The sequence below is a fragment of the Cinclus cinclus genome, chromosome 15, assembly GCF_963662255.1.
Source record: "Cinclus cinclus chromosome 15, bCinCin1.1, whole genome shotgun sequence".
NCBI classification, from domain to species: domain Eukaryota; kingdom Metazoa; phylum Chordata; class Aves; order Passeriformes; family Cinclidae; genus Cinclus; species Cinclus cinclus.
This window is the reverse complement of record NC_085060.1, coordinates 1,745,715-1,766,026: the sequence shown is the minus strand read 5'-3', so window position 1 is coordinate 1,766,026 and position 20,312 is coordinate 1,745,715. Positions and strand designations below refer to the sequence as shown.

The window sequence follows — 20,312 nt, the reverse complement described above, 5'->3', positions numbered from 1 at the left end:
GATTGGAAACACATAGCAACCTATAGCAAGCATGCTTTCAGCAAACTGGAGCACAAATGAAGCAGATCTTCAAAGTGGTCACTTATCTTCCTCAATAACTCTTCTACATGTAAACAAGATAAACCAGGTCATTCTGCCAGATCCCACTCTTTGAATGATGTTTAAATAATTTTAAAGAGAAAGAAGTTGTGTTCAGACACATTTCTTAAAGTTCTTCCTGAAGTACTTTTTTCCTTTTAGAAATGCTAATGTGAAATTAAGCTGTATCATGAAAATGTGACTAAAATAGGTAGCTGTGTACTTGATTCTGCAGAACCCTGGGGCCAGGCTTCTGATCACTTAGCTAGAACTAGGTCTTAATTTCTTGTGTATCAGTGCAAAAGACAAAACTTCCCTCTGTACTCTTACCTTTTGAAAGTCTGAGTCTGGAATTTTTTATTGTTTTTTCTCTAGTCTGCAAGCACAATTCCATTTAATTGGCCAGTGTGAGGATGCTTTTCCTGTTGAAGCTTTTTCCAGTCTCTGTTAAGTTAAATATCTGTGTATATGAGGATAAAATCTCTAACATTTCCTTCTGCCAGCACAATGGCTGTGCTGTGTATTTCCAGTCAGTTCCTCTTTTGGGTAAATCCAGTGGCTCTTTTTTGGGAGGGCGGTTTGGTTGCAATGCTCATTGATGAGGATGGGAAGTCCCTTTTGTTCCCAAGTGCTCTTTGTCATATTTCAACTTTTCCTACCATGTGGAAATCAGTTGGGGACTTTCTGTTGCTGAACTTTGAGTTTCAGCTTCTTCCTCTCCCCTCTGTTACCTGTGCTGTTGGCAGCAAATGGAGCACCACTGTGACAGGAATGAGTGGGAATTTAACCGTGCACCTTCTCCATTTCATTGAACTCTACCTTTGTTTAGTGCTGTCCTTCTTGCAAACAAAATGATAAACCAATTTACTAAGTATAAAAGCTGCCAGCTCCCTGAACCATCCTGCTCTTCCCATGTGCCTCTAATTTCTCTAAACTCTTTTACCATCACTCTTCTTTTAAATTTGATACTGCAATTCAAGAACAGACTAACCATGAAAATCTGCAGGTTCACTTGCTGCAGTAGCTGATACACATTGCAAAATGGTCATGAAAAAAGGCATTTATTTTAATATTCTTTATATACAAAGTAATTTCACATCACCAACATTGTGATACTCTAAAAATACTATTTGTTATAATAAAAGAACAAACCCAAGAATGTAGTGCCTAAATTATTTAATGCTCCTTAGTCTTTTTTTGCAACAGTTACAGAGAGGTTTCAGGGGATACCTTGATGGAAGTTACTGAGAATAGGCATCCTGAATTTCTAAACTGCTTTGGATAATGAGGATGTAAATTCCCAAATCCCTCACGTGCTTGAAAAATTTTCCCTTTGCAGACAAACGTTTTGCCCATGCAATTTGGAATCATATTGGGAAAATACGTATTTAGATTATTCTTAAGTACTGATTACCTACCAAATTCTGCTTGGTATGGAAGGGATCAGCCCTTCAGGAATTGAGACCCACATGAAAAATGCTGAGAGCTTTATTTTAAGTGAAGCATTCTGTTTGCTTTTTCTTCTATTAATTTGGCTTCTCAGATTTTATTAGTGTGACAATAACTCATAAAACTTGACCAGATTAAAAATTGGTTTAATGCAACTATCGTATCTTGTCCATGGGCTCTGTTGTCTCATGAAATGCAGTTGCTTTTCAAAACACTTAAGCTTTTAAAAAGGATTTCTGCCCCACTTTGCTCTTTCTTTTCGGATCCAAAATGAGTCTGACATGAATTTTCTTTGTTCAAAAATGAACTTGGGCCAAGATTCACAATTCCAGAATGCTTTCAAAACATTTACAGTAAGATCGAAGAGTGCCTGTTGATACCAGTGTATGGAGCACTGGAAATCATACCTGTCAAACCTGCAGAAATTCCAAAAAGCTCATCCCTGACCTTTGCCCTTAACATGTAATGAGTGCAACCACCCAGCTCCAGGCTTTCCATCAAGTGGTTCAAAACACATCAGGCAGGTTTGCGTTTCTCGAGATGCATGTGTAGAGTCCACAAGTGGGATCAGTACATGGAACCTGTGTGGAGATCAAAGGAGCAGGAGTATTCTCTTTCCCTGGGATAGACACTCGGGCACAGCTGCCTCAACAGTGCGGGATCGATTGCCTGGGGCAAGTTTTGTGCTTTTTTGTCTGCAGTGGAACAAATGGCTGTGGCTGCTCCTGGGCTCTCCCTCCCCGTGCCTCCCCAGCCGCTCCCAGGCCGGAGGGCTCCTTGCATCCTCTTCCCGAGGGACTCCTGCAGTTCCATGGCCCTCGGGAGCTCGTGCTGTGCTGCACACCTGCCAGGTGGCTCTTGGTTTACTGTCCTTGGAGCTCGTGTGCCCCAGGCTGTGTCACGCTGGGGACCCCCCCCGGGTCCTGCGGTGCTCCGGTACCGCTCCGTGGGCTCGGTGCCACCGTGGCTCCCCCGCAGGCTCACTGCGAGGCCACCACCTGCTGCAGGGTCCCTGCGTGCTGCAAACCACTCATGGGGAGAGCAGCCGGGGGAGGCGGCGCTGGGAACAGAGAACTGGGCATTTCCGAATGAGTCTGTGCGTCGGGAACTGGCATCGGGCTCACGGAGCCAGAGTCACTCTGCAGAGAGCCGAGACTGCTGCCGTCAAAGTGACTCATTTTCTTCTTCATTAATTTTCTCTCTTTGGCTCTGCGGTTCTGGAACCAGATTTTCACCTGCAGAGGAGGGGAGGAAAATTGTTTTCAGTTGCTACCAGACTGAATGTGGTCCTTTGTGTGTTCAGTCACAGAATCATAGGCAAAATCAGTGGCATGAGGACCACTGAGAAAGGCAATAACAAACTGAGACAACAGAGCTGTTTGCTTATTTTGTATGGATAATCTTTCCTAGACTTTTTATAGACAATCTTTCCTATCTAGCAATAAAATACTTATTAATAGCTTGATAAAATTGAATCTTGTTGTTAGTTCAGTTATTTCTTTATGGAATGAGCTTTGATTTATTTAATTTCTTGAAACAAAATCTAACAGAACAGAATCTCGTGTGTTTAGTGATTGCCAAAATTTTGCAAGTGTATTGTTACACTGAAAACTGTGTGCCCTAGTCAGGGCAAGCCAAGATCTGCTACTGGCCTATAAACTGAGGCACAGAAGCTTTCCTATTGGATGGTGCACGTTAATTAATGAGTCCCAGTGTGGAAGCCAGTGGAAATTCACTTCTGAGCAGAATTTCACCAGCAATACACAACATCAATTCAAAATATTGTCTTAGCATTGCCTGAATAGCTGAGTGCCTTCTACTTCATTTGTAGATGGAGCCAGAATCTGCTGCTGCTTCCCACACAATTCAGTGCCACCAGTGTCCCTACCTACCCTGTCACAGCCACCCAGCCACCTTTGGGAAGGAATGAAGATTGATCTAGATTGGGGTGGGACAAGTAAGGACGTAAGCTGAAGGTGAGTAATGGTCAGGTGAAAATAGTTCAGCTAAAATACTAAGCTACCTCATTCAGGTTTGTTGTGTTTTCTTGTTCAGACAGCAAAGAGAACACTTCTGTCACAGTTTTCTATAACTCAAAGGGGAAAAAAATCAATATTTTGCTGAGAAATGTTGGTCTTTTCAGTTATTTTTTTGATAGAAACTAGAAAGGGAAAGAGAATAGTGATTAGAAAGGAGGTAAAACAGTGAGAGGTGATAACACCTGAGACTACCAGGCTGTGTTTTAAAAGAATACCACTGGTGAAGCCCAACAAAACATCATAAGAACTCTCTGTGACAGTCTCAGGGTGCCTTCTCCTTGAGGCATTACTATTCCATTTTACAGTTGAAGGATTCAAATGCATGCAAAGCCCGTGTAAATTTAAACCAGGTCTCTAAAGTCCCAGGCTGCCATCTGAGATGTTTGGCAGTTCCTTCTGTTGTCTTAGTTCTGGAATATAATTTCAGCACCAAATTATGTTCCATTAAGCCAGCCTCTCAGATCTCGTGCATTCCAACTGTGCAGAGATAATCCAGTTTTTCTCATACATCTGCCAAAGTGTATGAAAAGATGAAACAGTCTAAAAACTAAACCAACCTTTCAGAATTACCCTCTGGCTTCAGTGTTCTTACCTGCCTGTGAATTGAGGTTTTAATTCTGTGGTTTTTTTTTATTTTGTTAAACTGGGGAAACAGATTGGCAGAGAGAAATTAGTAGGCACTTCAGGGTCGTGTGCCAATTATGAAATAAGTCCAAGTAAGAACAGATCTGTAATGTCAGACTAAAAGCTGACAGGGCCAGTTGCATCTGTCTTATTCTTTACCTGTTGCCCTCCTTCCTTTCCATATTCTTTTTTCCATGAAAATCTTTCTTCCCCTGAAGTCTGATTTTCTCTCTTCTTTCTTGTTTTTGTCATCTCCTTTATTCCTGTATCCTTCCTGTGTTAATAGTGCTTTATTTTGCCTTTCTTTTCTTAGTTAGATATTGCATCTTTCCTTCCTTGTTTAAATGATTATTCTTTGTCCTTTTGAGATTTTCCTTCCAGGGAATTTTGGATTTTGGCAGAGGCAGAAAAAAAAGCTTTTCTAGAAAATCAATTCATGTTTTAGGTGGTGTGCAGAGGAATTCGGGATAGTTCAGTTGTGCTCATATGATGGAATTGTTTAATGTGTACAAAAGGCTGGTGGTGGGAGTCTATCAGGTATTTTTCACTTAATCTTACATTTTAAAAATACACTTCAGAGATGTAGGTTATATGAACTGGAATTAATTTTGTTCTTGATATATTGATGATGATGATGAAGAAGAACGAATACTGCAAAAGCTGTTGCCAATTTCCCCAATATATACAGAGAAATAGATCACATATTTTTGTTTCACCTCTTCAAATACACTAAAGAAAACATTCATCAGGAATTGTCACTGAGCTAGGAAGTTTCAAGTCAATATCACTGGTTATTTGCAGAAGCAGGGTCATAATATTGAAATTCAGAATAATTAAGTCAAATTATGCAATTTTTAACAGCCAGCAAAAAGACACTTAATGTGTTTCTTATACCTGGCTGAAACAATTTTAATTTTCAACAATTAAATCCTGGCATTCAGCAGCAGATTAAGGAATATTTGCTTCTCCATTTCTGTAAGCTCAGCATGTGCTATGTGAGCCAGGTTCAAGTTGGATGGACAGTGCTACAGCTGGGTGGGTTCTGGACTATTCCTGCTCAGCAGAGCCCATGGAACAATGGTGAATCAGGCCTAATCATGGGATTGGGTTTTGATTTATCTCCTGGGAACAGAAGTGAAATTTGGAAGGGAGGAAATGGGGCAGGAGAAAGGAGTAGCATGTATGTAGGAAATCTTTAACAAAAGGTACAAGGCAGCCAAGGGAACAAAACCCTCAAGTGTCCTGAACATACTTGAGCTCATCATTTCCACCTCCGCTAAGACCGACCTTGCTGGATTTGGTTATGGAATTCCCACTGACTGCAGCAGAACCAGGACTTCTGCTTTAGAAAGTTCAGCATGAAAGTCTCCCTGCTACCACTGCCCAGAGAGAATTCCAGGCAGGATTTTGGTGATGTGGTTTAACTCATGTTTCTCAGAATGGGAAAAAGTTGGTGTTTGCATTTCCTGAGTTATTGCCCAGCTCTAGTTTGGGCTCTACTGCAAAGGGAACCCAGTGTTTGGTTACTCGAGGCATTAACATTTCTGTATTCTTTACCATACAGTCATCTCCTCAGCAGCAATCATAAATTCAAAGGAAAGCCTTTGAAGGATGGGTGATCCATACTCTACCTGTCTCTCGGAAAGTCTTAGGTTTGCAGCAAGTTCAGACTTCCTCCTGATTGTAATGTATCTGTTGTAATGAAACTCCTTCTCTAATTCTAATCTCTGATGATCTGTGTAAACCACTCGATACTTCTCTCTCGTTCTTGTTTTACCTGTTTTGAAAGAAGAACACATTGCTTCAAGGTAGAATTTTTTCACTTTAGTAACACAAAATATCTGGCTGTATGTTTGAAAATATCTGAGGGGATTAAGGCCTGATTGTCTATGCACTTACCCAGAGTAACTCCCTTAACTAGGTCCTGATTTACAACACAAGAGGTTCATACCATCAGATATTAGGTTTTCTCTTTAGCAAATAGATAATCGTGTTCTTTATCACCCCTGTGTTATCATTTGGGAAAGAGAAGGCATTCCTGGTAAGAATAAGGAGCCAGAAAACCTGGGTTCTGTTCCCAGCTCTGCTGCAAGCTTCCTGCCTGGTGTTGAATTGCTCTTGTCTCTGTCCCTAGAGCTGACACTCTTACCTGCCTCAGAGAAAACTGTGAAGTACATTTCACTGCATAGAAAACACTGAGAGCTTCCAAAGTTCCTCACTTCTTGTTGCTAGAAAAAAAAATCCTACAACACTGTGATGGTTACTGCAATTTGGAGGTTGTGGTTTCCCATCAAGTCTGGCACAATCTGCCCATGACCTGATACTAGCACAGGGAGCAGTAGCACAGATTTTCAGATGGCAGTTCATAAAAAAGAGAAAAGGCAAGCAATAATACTTCACAATGGGCAGGGAACTGCAGCATCTGCTGTTTTGGGAGCAGCATTGCTGCCTCCCTTCAGCTGTGGGTGCAGCTGAGTAGAGCAGACACAGCTCAGCAGCATCCAGGGCATTAAAAGGCAATGGCAGATGACAGGAGCCAGGGAACACAGATGCAAGGAGCTGAAATTTTATGGATTCCATACGGGGTCATTTCTGAGAACAGAATGTGTGGCTGCTCTGAAAGAAGCTGAGAATGGGAAAGGCTGCTGGTGGTTCCCTTCCTCTGTGGTTTATGCTCATATTAGGCAATCAATATATTGGAGATCAGCACCTGCTTAAAGCCAAAGCCTGAGGTCTTCTCACATTTTTAACAGATTGGATCATTGTTGTGTTAAGACCAGTGTTATCATCTTTGCTGACCACAGTCTTACTTTTTTGATGCTTCCTTGTTTACCTGTATTTACATGGACATTCATTGAGATGTGTGTATTTATCCAGTGAATTATCTGGGACAGAGAATATATTTTCAGTGTTTTTTGCTCTGTATTCCATTGTGGTGCTGGAGGTTGTGAATCTGTCCCCTCAGTGGCCACTGCAGCAGAAGAGCCCCCCAGGTTCAGGTTCTCTCAGGTGTTGCACAGAACTCAAAGTGTTTGTACCTGTACCCATCTGCTGTTGCTTCAGGTGTTGTGTGGCTTTGCACAGCAGCTCCTGTTTGCTTACAGAACTTTTTCTGACAAGGTTATTGGGATGCCTAACTCCTCAAAAAAGCAGGTGCCACAAACTCCTAATAATTGCCATCTAATAAGGACAGTTAATTTTGAATGGGGTGAAATCGATTCTCAGGCGTGGAGTTGGTGATGGCACAGAGCCCCATAGCCATCAGCTTTCCCTGGCTGGAGAGAGGAGCTGGAGGAGTCATCTCTCAGTGCTGCCAAAGGCCTGATTCCCACCCAGCCCCTCCTTCCCACTTCCCTTGCTTTTGAAGTTTCAGAGCACCCAAAGATCAGAATTCAGCATACAGGACTACAGCAGAATCTTGGGTTCATGTTTTTCCCCTCCCGTGGAGGGAGATGTGGTGTCTCTTTGTTTTTAATGGAATATATTTGAAGTTAGCATTGCCTTCCACTTGCCATGCACACTATATAGGGTCACTTTCACCTCTTCCAGTATTTGACAGTCAGTACTTTGCCATTTCTAAGAATTTTTGGCTCACCAACCTATTGCTTGCATTTGAAGTTTCTTCAGGCTCTGCTCCTCTTTGCAGTATTTGTATAGATCCCACAGCCAGAGTTGGTGAGCACTGGAAGTCCTGGGCAGTGCAATGCTGTAAAGAAATCCTTTTATAGCCTGGATGGGGATAATTCTGGCTCACCCTACAAGGCAGGGGTTCTTTAGGACTGTCCCCAGCCTTGTAGGACCAAGTCTTCATCAGAGTTTGGTCTTTCAGCTTCTATATTCCAGCCCTGGGGGAGCATCCATCCTGCCTTTACAATGCCCTGGGCATCATCCAGCTCTTCTTAAGGCCATCAGCCTGATTACTTGGAATATTTCAATAGGGGAAATAGGTGTGGGATTGCTCCTTTGGCTGTGGGTTCTGATCAATCCATGCAGCCAAACTTCCTTGTCTCAAATGTGTTACCTGCCTGTGAAGGTGCTGCCTAGCTGGGGAAGATGTCCAGGACATTTCTCATTCACTGGGGTTTCCACCACTCTGAAACTGCCCAGTGAGGTTTACACTTATAATCAAGTGAAAAGTGCTGCTAATTTTACAACATTAAGGTAAGAATTGTAGAGTCTCTAAGGAACAGCAGTGATTCAGTTCAGTCCACATAAATACCAGGACATTTGTTTTCCTTCACTAGAAGTGTAAATTGTTTGTTTAACATATGGTCACCTGTGGTGTTTTAATGCCTCACTTGATATTTTTAAACTTTTGATCTCTCTAACTGGTGGTTTGGTTAAGGGTTTTTTTCTTCTTCAAATGAGAATTTGGGGTCATTCTACGGGACAAAATGTTTAACATGTTTCCTTAGTGTCCTTTGTGTTGTTAAGATGGAGTACACAAAAGAGCAACAAGGTGATCTTATCTTGACCTCTGTTCTCATTCAGAAGGCACAGACAAATATCAAATGTTCCTCTATTGCCAAAACAAGGTAGTAAACTTCAAGAAAAACCTTCCTGTTTCTGGTTTTAAGTTTTAATAAGCTTGAAGCTTATTAAACCTGAATAGGAGAGAGTTGTAGTTCGTTGTTTCTTTTCTTTTTAAGCTGAAGAAGAAATCAAATGTACATGGAAAACAGAACTTTCTCCCATAAGATCCTTTATTTCTGTATTAGTAAATCTCAGTTTTTTTAATGGAACTGATAATATCTAGATTCTTTTTGAATATTGGGAGCTTTGACATCTAATTCCTTTCTTAAAGTTAAGAAAATTAAAAAGTAAAAAAAGCAAAAGTAAGGAAACTTTGAGAAATACTCTGACAAAAATTCTCTATTGTGTCACATAAATTTTGTCTTTAATAATTAGATTTTTTTTTCTGTGTAAAGTAATATTATCTGTGAGAGACAAGAGAGAGTGGGAGCTGAAATCTGCCAGAATCTTCCAAGAGTTACTTTTAACTCTGTCAGAGCCATGTTTTAGTTTGTTAGGCCTTTGCTCTGCTTGATGTCAGTGAGTCTTCCTACTGCCTTTGCTGGATGCTGGGCTGGAATTAGTCTGCACATGGTGTTTCCTTTCAAAGGCAAAGCACACTTTTATTTGCCAGAGTTAACAAACAGCAGCAACAGAAGCCGTCCCTAAACTGTTCGGGACTTCAGCTTCTAAATTCCATCTGTCCACTCCACTGTGTTCTGCAGACCTACTGGTTTTAGTTTTAGTTGCATTTTATTTCCAGGAGAACTATTACCTGTGTCAAATTTGAGGTGAGACTAATGGATTCACCCCATAGACAGTGGGAGGATATTCTTCACTTCCCAGGACATAATGGCAGAATTCAAAGATGCAGTGATAAAAGTCCTTGTATTAATCCAGTTCTTTAGTGAAATCCTGCATATTTTCCTCACTTAGGTGAGAGAAACAGCCAACACTTGACTTTGTACCATCTTAATTAATCTTTTGTTAGTGACAGTTTAAAATTATCATCAGCAATACTGTGTCAGTTCTGTAGGAAATATGTTCTGGCATGGACAGTGGAATTGTGGTTGGAGAGGTTATTGGTACTCGTGTGGAAGAGAAATGAAACAAAAGGGCTTTGAAGCAGCTACCTTTGCATCCTGCCTGCCTCTGCTGGGGGAGTGGATTTCCTGGGCTTAATGAACTCTATAAGAAGAGGGAGTTTTGTCTAAATCCTTTTTTGCACTAGTGGCTACTGAGGAGTGCCTTTGGACCAGTGAGAAATCAGACATTTCATAACTGGAAATCTTTTTGTGGGATATAGTTTAACAATTCTGTTCCATCACGCCCACTCTGGCAATTTTTGTGACTGGCCAAGTTTTGAGTTGGGGGAAGGGAACAGCTTTCCCATTGGTCATAAAATTCACAGAGTATTTCTTCTGAAGACAATAAAGCTGGGAGAAGGCCTCTTTATTTGCTGTGAAAATCATCACCCTTTCCGGCAATATAACTCCTGAAGAAAGGAGGGAGAAGGAAGAGACAGGAGTGCATATCAAAGCAAAGTGAAGTGTTAAAAGGGTCTGTTGCCTCAATATGACAGATAGGCCTCAAAACCTCAGACAATGTAGGCCAGGAAAGGGAAAAAAAACCCCACCATCGGACCTCACAACTAGTTTACAAAGCAAAATAAATTAGCATTAGAACCAGCCCTGGGCCCTCTTTCAGAGCCTCCTCTCTTAACTTTTCAGGAATATTCTGCAGGCACTGAAACCAGCATCTTTCATAAAATCCAGAAGCCACCTGAAGATATCCTGGGATAGGATAGTGTGGGATTACTGTGGGATTGCTGACAAAGCATTGCAACCTGGATTCCAGGGTTTAGCAGTGTTTCAGAGGATGTGATGTCTGTCCTTGGAGACTGGATGTTACCTTAAATCATCCCAGAAATGTGGAACAGTTCCTGGCCTGAGGATATGATCAGTTCCCACCTGCATCTCTCTGTTATCTCAGTATTAAAAAACTACTGTTAATTCTTGAGTTTATGAAGATACAGACTGACAGATCAGGCCTCAGAGTTTTGTTTATGACTCTAACTACTTGTGTACTTATAAAGTGTAGGAAAAGTAAGGGGCAAATTCTCCTTAAGTCAATCATTTCAATTACTTAATTGAAGTTGTGAAGCAAAAGTAATTTTAAATAAGTTTTGAAGACAAACATTGTGCTGCACATGATGTTCTGTAAAGCTAAATTTAAAAAAAAAACAAACAAAAACCAGCCCATGTATTAGAACATATGACATAGGTCCAATCCTGTGTAATATTCCTGCCAGAAACCTTGGTGTGATAAGTAGGTGTCCTGGTTCTGTGCATTACTGCAAAGTTAGGTGCTAAAGGTTTGTAAAACTTGGTGAAATTCTGTATTTGTATTTTCTGCTGCATCTTGCTCATCTGTTCTTTAATACATGCTCAGATTGCTCATGTTGAAAAAAATCAGAATAGAATCATAGATTTTAAACCTTTCAACAGACTCAAATTTCCCCTTCTGTTTTCAATTTTGAATATCTTCTGCTATTCTGGAATAAAGCTCATTGGCCAAATTCTGTTCTTCCCTTTGCTAGTGTAAACTTCTCTACTCATCTTCATCATACAGAAGGAGTTGGATCTGAAGCAGAATAATTTTTATTCTCTTTAAGCAATGACTGGACAGGCAGAAGCACCCAACCTGCAGAAAATGTAGGTGGATTTCTGAGTGACAAAGCAGGGAAGATCCCATTGCTAATGACTGTACAGACTAAACCAAAAGTGATTAACTGAGATTTTCCCCAGGTGTTGTATGTCCTTTAGCATTCACCCTTTTACAAGAATGACCTCTAAAGAGGCTTGTTCCTCTTCCTTAGTTTTGAGGGACTAGAGCTCCTTCCTTCAAAGTCTAAGTGTGAGACATTACAGTGCCTTTAGTCGTGATGCTCTCAGTTCTCCTGTCAGCAGCAGCAAACTGTCTTTATGTTATGTCTGCAGAAGAAATTTTTATTGAAGAAGAATGCTAGGAGAGTTGTCATGTACAGGAAAAAATCTTACCTCTAAGTCAGTTCACCTGTTTCAAAACTTGTCCCCACCCTGTTTTATGGTAACATAAGTGCTGATCTTAAGGTGCACTTTCAGCTTTGTGAGCAAATTCTCCTGGGAGTTCACAGCTCAAACTCAGTGTTTTGGGCACACTTTTACCACAGGTGTGTGTTGTTTTCTCACACAGTCATAAAGTCAAGTCTACTGCTGTGTGAGTGATGACACAGCTCCATAAAAATCCTGACATCAACAGGACAAGATTTGTAGCTTCTTCTAAAGTGGTTTTATTCTACTTTCCATCAAAGAATTTGCTTGTAATTATGTCTTGTGTGTGTGTGTGCATGTGGAATTACCACCTCACATTTCTAGCTGTGGCTTTGTTCTGTTCTGTGCTACAATTGCTCCTTGTCCTGGCTGTGCTCACCCTCTCCAAAGGGAATTTTAGGGGACAGGAGCAGTGTAAGGGTTAGAGTAGAGTCTTTTCTCTGAGTGTTTGTGGCTGAAGATCCTGAGTACTCAGTGCTTCCTCCTTCATGTGTTCTGAGTGAAAACACACTGGCTTTTTTCCTGTATCCTCAACACCCTGAGGAGTGCAGACAGGGATTCTACGTGCTCTGCATTGAGGATCAAACCCCAATCCCTGCAGTGCCAAGGCAGGGCCAGACACTCAGCCATCCTTCAGTCAGAGACAGAAGGATGCATGAAAACCTCTGCAGGACTTCTCTGCAGGAAATGCATTCTGTTAGTATTAAATATGATGATAATCTCACATTAAATAATGAGATCTTCCAGAGGTTTCAGGGAATCTCACAAATTTCACTTGCGCCAGTTGAACACATGGTTCCACATTGATGTTGTTTTAAAAGTTACAGAGTAAAACTTGAAATAGTTTCTTCCTTTGTTTTAGGGTAGTTAAGTATCGAAGGACCTGGAGGGCATGAGGCAGTAGTAGAAATTGCAATAAAGTGTTTTGTTTGTCATCTGTCAGGACATGAGGCCACAAAGAACCAGTTAGAGAAGATAACCATGAAATCTCTGGAGATGGGAATGCCACGGATTTGGTGCCTTGTTTCTGTAGCTGCTCCAAGCCATACTACTCAAAGTGAGTAAACCTTTGGCAAGAATCTCTCCCAGTCTTAAAGGGATAAGATTACAGAGTATTTCTTGCACACTTCTGAGAATATCTTGAAAAAATTACTTGCTTTAATAATTGTTTTCATAGTGAAATATTATTGGTAGTATTAGTATTAATAATTAATACTTTGCAGCCTGTAATGAATAAATAACAAAATTAATTTGTTGAAATGATTTCTGTTGTGATCACCTCAGGTAAGTCTGAGCCTCATTTTGTTTTTCATAATTAAGAACAGAAGTTTGTATCTATTCACAGGCAATAAGGAAAGCTAATAAAATAATAAATGTGATTCCTTCATTCTTGCAACACCAAACCTTTACTGAAATTCCCAAAGGTTTTGTAAAGAGACAGAGGGCTAATGCTCAGTGAACAGGGTCAGCTTTAAGGATGCAAAAAGAATTAGATTCCATCTGAGAAAATGATGGGGGGAGTTGATCATGAGCCAGCACACAACATTTGCAGTGAGCCTGGTCACACACCTGAAATCACTGCAACACCTGCATGTACAGAACCAAACTCACTCAGCTGCTTTCCTAGAGCTAACACTACTGCAAGGGAAAATATTTTTAAATTATTTTATTTTTTGGAAACCATGAAGGACAATAGTGCCCTTACTTTTAAACAGAAAAAGACATAGGATAAGGAGAGAAGGAAGAGAAAGGAACCAACTCCAGTGAAACAGATCTGCTGGCTCTGAGCCTGCCTGGCCTAGCAGAAAAACTATATATTAGAGGGAAAGAAGCACAGGAGAATTCCTTCTCTGGATTTTTCCCTAAAGCAGCACTCAGGAGTTTTTACATGTAGCTTTCCACTGGCCCATGAGCATTTGGGAGGGTCTGTTCCTATGGCATGCTGATTTCTCCAGTTCTGGACACAGATATGCTCAATATCTTGTTAGACCACTCCAGAAAGGAGACACTCCCAGCTCTCCTGTGAGTGCTCTGACCTTTGCAGGCTTGAAATTTGGAATGTGAGAAATCTCTAAGTGCTTGTTGTGTAGCAACTAGAATGTGGTATTTTATAAAATGCATATATATGTATATGTATATGTATATGTATATGTATATGTATATGTATATGTATATGTATATGTATATGTATATGTATATGTATATGTATATGTATATGTATATGTGTGTGTGTGTGCTGTACCAGTCTATCCCAGTGTCCCATTATCAAAGGAACACCACCGAGCAAATCATGCCTTGGTGTCATTGGAATCCACAGGAACACATAGCAGGTAAGGAATGGATGAGGAGAAGTGTTTTTTTTTCAGGAAGGGTTCTGCCATCTGTAAATCCCACAATTACTGAGCAGTTTTGTTGTCCTTGTAAGGATTCCTCAAAAGTAAGCTGCAAGTTTTTTCAAAACAGGCCCTCTTTGGCTTTTTCTTGGATAATATTCAGTGAAGGACAAATACAAGTTTTCAAATACAAGCTTTTTTACCCCCCAAATTCTTCTTCACACAGAGCAGCAGCCTGTTCTGACTGTTCTGTTGCATTCTGTGAACTCTCCATGAACTAAAGTTGTGTTCAGCAGGAATATGAATGAAGTATGGACTCTGCCCATACAAATTAGATGCATTATTTTAATACAGACAACTTTTCTATGCAGTTGCTTTCAATTCTCTACTATCAGTTAAAAGTAATTGCTTTTCCACTAGAGCTTGATTCAGTCCCTGCTTTGAAGACTTTTATTTACAGGCATTTGTGGAGGGAGGGAGGGAAAGGGAAGGAACCTTCCTGGGATGCACCACTCAAATACTGGGAGCATCTCTTTTGGGGAGGAATTGAGCATCCCTAATTTCTACTGATCTCAGTGCATGCCAAAGCTGCTCAGCACCTCAGAGGATCAAATACTTTCATACAGCAGATTATGCCTCTGTTCTTTTTAGGCAGTTTTCCCTCTTTTTCTTCTCCCCTTTCTTCTGTAATTTCTTTTCATATACAGGGCACAGATTTTTGTTTTAAGGATGCTTAATATTTATATTTTTTTCTGTTGTTCCTCCTCCCAATCAAACAGAATCTTTCCCTCAAGCTTCATGACTTATTTTTACTGCTTAAGTACAACTGAAGAATTGTTTTGTACTCCTTGACTGCCATGCAGCAGAGCCTGATCTGTGGCTGTATTACCAATGTTTCCATGGCATATTCTGAGAGCTGCTACTACAAAGTGAAGCAAGCCTTTCCTTATCATGGCTGTTTTTAAAGCATTGACTCATTGTTTGATCTTGCAGATCTCATTTCAGTGTTCTGAGGTTTGGAGGGTCTGTTTCTGGTAGAAAGCCTTACTGCCAACCCCCTGCCACGAATATTTTACTTGAACTTTTCCTAGGTGCTCCAAAACTTGAGGAAAGTAAGCAAAGAATAAATAGGTGGTGGTGAAAACAATAACTTTGTTTCATCCCAATCGATAGGACTCCTATTAAAAGCAACTATTGGACATCACAAACTTTAAAAACATATCTGAAGTGAGAAGTGAAGGGACATTGCTTTTCATTTCCCACAGGATTAAAGGTCAAGCAAGAAACATAAGAAATAATCAACTGATCAAACCCAGCATCTAATAATTGAACCACTGTTTAACTGCTAGCAAGAAAATCCTTCAGAGCAATCAGGGTCTTTCTTTGTTCATCTGAATCCTTCCCTCTGAACAGGGAACCTGGCATAACCCCCACAATGACACAACAACGAGTAAAAACCTCTTCTCAGCACAAAACCTCCGCGCCCTCCTACCTGTGGAAGTGGATTGCACCGTTTTCCTCATCCACTCGTAAGAGCTGTGCCTTTGGCTGTTGGGAGAGATTTGCTGGGCATTAATTGTATCTACAGGAGGTAACCCCGCAGCAGCAGCGGGGTGCAGGGAGCTGTAATCAGCAGAGCTGTAGGAGCCCTGGCCAGGGGACGAGCCATTGATGTGGGCAGCGGGCACGGCGCTGGAAGGGCCTGGGCCGTAGGCGCTCCAGTCCTCGCGCTGGGGGCCATAGTGGGAGCCCCAGGCTGGTGCTGGCTGCCCGTGGGTGTCCAGGGCTGGCACAGGGTGGTATCCCATGTAGTCGGAGTAGGCTGGAGCAGACACGAAGTTTTGCACGGGCAGGTTGTTGCTGGTGCACCTTGCGGATCCCGGATACATGCTGGTGTCTTTATCCAACAGATAGCTCACGTACATGATGCTCACAGCCTGCCTTTGTCTTGCTGGGACATCCTGCTCCTCGCAGGGTTTGTTTGATCTCCCTTCCCCTCCTCTTTCTTTCTCTCTTTTCTAGCCCAGCCTGGCTCTATAAATGACTCCTGCTAGTCCTGATGTCCCTTTACTACACATGATTAACAATGGTTTTACCAGGTGCTGGTGGTAACAGTTTACTAAGGTCCTGCCTGATGTCACAGATAACTGCCTGCCCCAAAATTACATTTGCATTCAAATGAAGGGCTGCCCATGCAGGCAACCCCACCTTGCTGCTAGTTCCAGTGCTTCCTTTCTCACAGATCTTTATGTATTGCCAGCCCCGTTCTTTACTTTGAGAATGTGGTTTGAAATCCCGTGGTCTTCGAGCGGAGCTGAGCACGTAGTTAACCATAACTGTTCAGGCAGTAGAAGTTGTATTTTTCTTGAGCAGTGCATGTCAGGATCTCACTTCGGGCACTCGGTTAGAGTTACTCAAAGCCTGGTGTCTGCTGGTCCAGTAGTAGTTCTGCTCCAATGTGCTCTGTTTGTTTTTTTTTTAAACTAAAACCAAAGGAGCAGTTCAGCGTTTAACTGCAGCTCTTACAGAGCTCCTCACATGAGCACTCTTCTTGACTTCAGCTCTTCATCTGTGTGGGAGAGCATTTAGTAACCACAGTAATCCTGGTGATTTTACCATTACAAAGGATATACAAGAAGTCTCATAGTCATTTTGAGCATTTGTTCATAGGAATAGTCTTGTTGATGTTAGCAAGCTATTCATGAGCTGGCTGCTTGCCACAGCGATTGAAGTTCCTCTATTCCAACCTCCAACGTTCACAGAAAGGGAATCTGTTATTGAGAGAATGCAGAATTTGTCACTTTCCCTGTGCTTATGTCTTAGTTGTGATATTGAAATGAGTGATGGTTTTCCCTGTAGGTTTTTTTTTTTTTTTTGTTCTCATTGCTGTGCTTCTTCACAATAAGTAACACCTTTTCTTGGAAATATGGGAACAAATTATAGCTTTTTAGCTCAGGAAAGCAGTTTCCTAACTTTCAGGAGCAATCTCATGTTTGTGAGTAACAAATCCCTACAAGATCATCTGTAACCAGGAGCAAGGAGAGAAAGTGTGCATTTCTTTTTTTAAGCGAGATAGATACCTTAGCATTGTCTCTTAATGGGAGCTCACTCTGTTTTCATTCCTGTTCCTTTAATGATGTGATACTTAATTGCACCTTTATTAATGGTCTGACTTGTCAAAAGGAGTTTTTCCTTAAACAGGTGCAAAGTATAATGAGTTTTTTCTTTGTTCAGAGGTGTATTTTTTCTCTGAGTCTTTTTCACTTTAACACCATTTAAACTTCCAGGTTCTTGGGAGGAAGGAATCACTTTGCACACCTGACAACTCTGTTGTTACCTTTAGTGAGAGAACCGTGTCCTTTGGCTGCATTCACAACATGCCTTGTGAGAAAGCTTTTTTGACTGATAATTTCTGAAGCACAGCTACCTGCTCAGAGTATTTCAGATTTTCCTGCTGTGCACTTGGGTAAAATCTGTGCTCTTTTGCTTGTTTGCTTGTTTTTGGGGACTGGTGTTTTGCCAGTGTAATTGCTGAAAGCTATTTTAAAAATCATTAGGTGGCGGGAAGTTGCCAGAAGCTGTTTCTGCTGCTTGCATATGTGAGCTTACTCACTTGCAATTTGCACATCTGTGGCAGCTGGCCACTCAAAATTACCCAGCAGAGTTGCTGGGAAGGACTTCTCAAATCCAGGGATGTCAGTGATCAGTGGGTCATGGGTCTGAACTGCTCAATTCTGCTGCAGCAGCAAAATAAATCACAGGCGTCTAATTTAGAATTAGGTGTCTCTGGACAACCTGTCTGCAGTTGAAGTGTGATTTTAATGTAGTGGGACCTTCCTATTTTTTTAACTCGAGTGTTTTTCTCCCTTCTCAGATTTAGAGCGCTGTGCTTGCTCAGTAGCTCTTGAGCATTGAAATAGTCACAAAGAAAGATTCTTTACATCTTTTTGTTGTAAGTTGATTTCATTTCCTTTCTTCCTCTTCAAAACTGTTGAAGCCTCATCTTTGTAGGCATTTCAGTGCCTCTCCTGAGTGCAGGTGTAGCAATAAATTAGCCAGAAGAAGCAGCAGCAGCATTTATTTGCTCCTTTACTGGAGCCCTCCAGCTGTCTGCAAAATGTTCTAATTATGTTCATTCAACAAAACTTTTCCTGCAGGCTTTATCTACCTCACCCACCCCAACACGGAGCTCTGCAGAGGGGCTGAGTTGGATCTGCCCTTGTTCAGTGCTCAGGAATGTTGGATACACCAGTCATGGATTCGTTCTCCCCCACTGCAACATTGTTCCATGAGGAACATTTTGATCTGTTTCTCACAATGGTTTAATTTGTCTCATGGAGCTACTGAAAGCAGTAAAATGGTGATTATTCCTGTGTATTAGAAAAATCACATTAAATACCTTTTTGATGTCTTCAATAATACTTGGATATAATGACATGGAAGGAGATTTTTCCTCTTCCATACTGTCTAAAGAAAGGGCTTTACAATCTGGGATGGTTGAACTGACAATGCTTTGCTCCTCTGGCCACATGCTGTGCCCGTGAAGCAGAAAACTGCTTCCTTTGGATTCCTGAGTACCCTAAGTTAGTCTGGCTCCAACAAGCTTTGGTTAGTCCAAGCGTTCATAATTTATATAATTTCAATTTTGCCTATTAGTTAAACCACAATCATTCATCTGTAATTGCTGGAGCTGTGTGAATAATCACATATTAATGTAGGTAATTTAAAATGAAATATTATCAAAAGTTCTCAAATGCAAAGTGAATGGAAATGAGAAGTTTCCCTGAGTTCTCAAGAGGGGAAAGAACTTTATTGAGATGATCCTAAAACACCTTTGCCCTCGGGCCTCTGTAAGATGCATTTTTCTAGTTCTAAATTTGAATATTTTCCATCCTCTGAACTGGGAGTGGAGTCCACCAGAGATCCTGGATAAGAAAACATCCCTGAAGGAGGTTTTATCAGGTGATGATGGTGTGAGCAGAGACCAAGCAACAATACTTGGATCCAATCCACTTTATTTGTCTTCTGCTACACGAATGAGTCTCCAGAGCTTTCCTTTGTCATGTCCCAAAGCCGTGGATCTGCTAACGTCTCATCCTTGTGTTTCCAGGCTGATTTGTCTCACATTTTAACCACATCCCTGTCCTGGGATGCAAACCTTCTCCTGCACATCCCATCTTCTTATCTAGGGACTGACCGAGCTCCAGTAGCTCTATTTTAATTTCCTGAGTTTTTATTTTTCTTTTTGGTCTCCAAAGAGTGGCAGCACCCGTTTTTGGAGGCGTGTTCCCGTTCCAAGCCCGATCTCTGACTCCGGTGAAGCAATGGGGACAGCTGGTGGTCAGCTGCCTGCATGGCAAGGAGACCTTTCCGGGCTGGCAGGGCCCGTGACCTTATTCACATTTCAAAGTTCTCAGCCTGCTCAGTTCTGTTGGGAGCAGGACTCGTGTCTGTCACACGTCCAGCTACAAGAAGCAGCAAAGCTCCTGAAGAATCCTGCCTTGGAATACTGGATATGTTGCAGGGATTTTTAAATGCTCTGCTGTTTGATTAATGGTAACATCTCTCCTTTGAAACCTGAAGTAGACTATTATGGAAAAATTAACTTTTACATGGGATTTTCTGGGCTAAAAAGGTCTGAAAGGTGCTGCAATACAGAGTGGGATTGCTGAGCAGTGGCAGAGCTGGGGTGTGAGCAGTCAGGGCTGGGGCACTCCTGCCATCCAACGTGGCATCGAGCCGCAGGGCTGGAATGTCGCATCCACTGCGCACCAGGCAATGGTCTCAGGAGGTGATGACAGTGAGGAGCCAAGAGCAGGACTGTGATATTTTAATCCGGTATTCTCTAAAGAGTAGCTGGGCTTCAAATGTATTTTCTTTGTTAATCAGTGTATATGCTCTGAAAATAATACCCCCAACTTCCAGCTAAAATTTGCTGACAGAAGTGTATCGTGTAGGATGGCTACAGGAAACAGCTGTCTCCCATGAACTCTGAGAACACTTCTAGTTCTGAAAAAAAGCATCTATTTCCTCCCTGTTGTTCCCTGTGCTTTGAATTTTAACACCTTGCAATACCTGGATCTCCTTGGGCTGTGTGAGTCACCACCCTGCTGCAATGGGATTTCTGAAGTGGTGACATTGTGGCAGCCTTAACCTGATAATTCACTGCTCTAGAACCTTCCCAG

At 41.5% G+C, this 20,312-nt stretch overlaps 1 protein-coding gene across 1 annotated transcript; it reads right to left on the bottom strand.

The window, feature by feature from the left end:
• Positions 1–2,507: 2,507 nt before the first annotated feature.
• Positions 2,508–16,052, bottom strand: LOC134050137 (homeobox protein CDX-1-like). The gene is made up of 3 exons (XM_062502997.1): positions 15,620–16,052; positions 5,822–5,967; positions 2,508–2,762 (listed from the first exon to the last, which is right to left on the bottom strand). Exons 1-3 carry the CDS (start codon positions 16,050–16,052, stop codon positions 2,508–2,510), a joined length of 834 nt encoding a protein of 277 aa, XP_062358981.1.
• Positions 16,053–20,312: the final 4,260 nt, after the last annotated feature.

What these genes read in the sequence shown, in the direction of transcription:
- LOC134050137 (XM_062502997.1), bottom strand. Translation starts at nt 16,052, where the DNA reads ATGTACGTGAGCTATCTGTTGGATAAAGACACCAGCATGTATCCGGGA. An exon ending in GGTGCAATCCACTTCCACAG is followed by an intron (nt 5,968 to 15,619) that starts GTAGGAGGGCGC and finishes CTTTCAAAACAG; the next exon opens with GTAAAACAAGAACGAGAGAG. An exon ending in TAAGACTTTCCGAGAGACAG is followed by an intron (nt 2,763 to 5,821) that starts GTAGAGTATGGA and finishes CCTCCTCTGCAG; the next exon opens with GTGAAAATCTGGTTCCAGAA.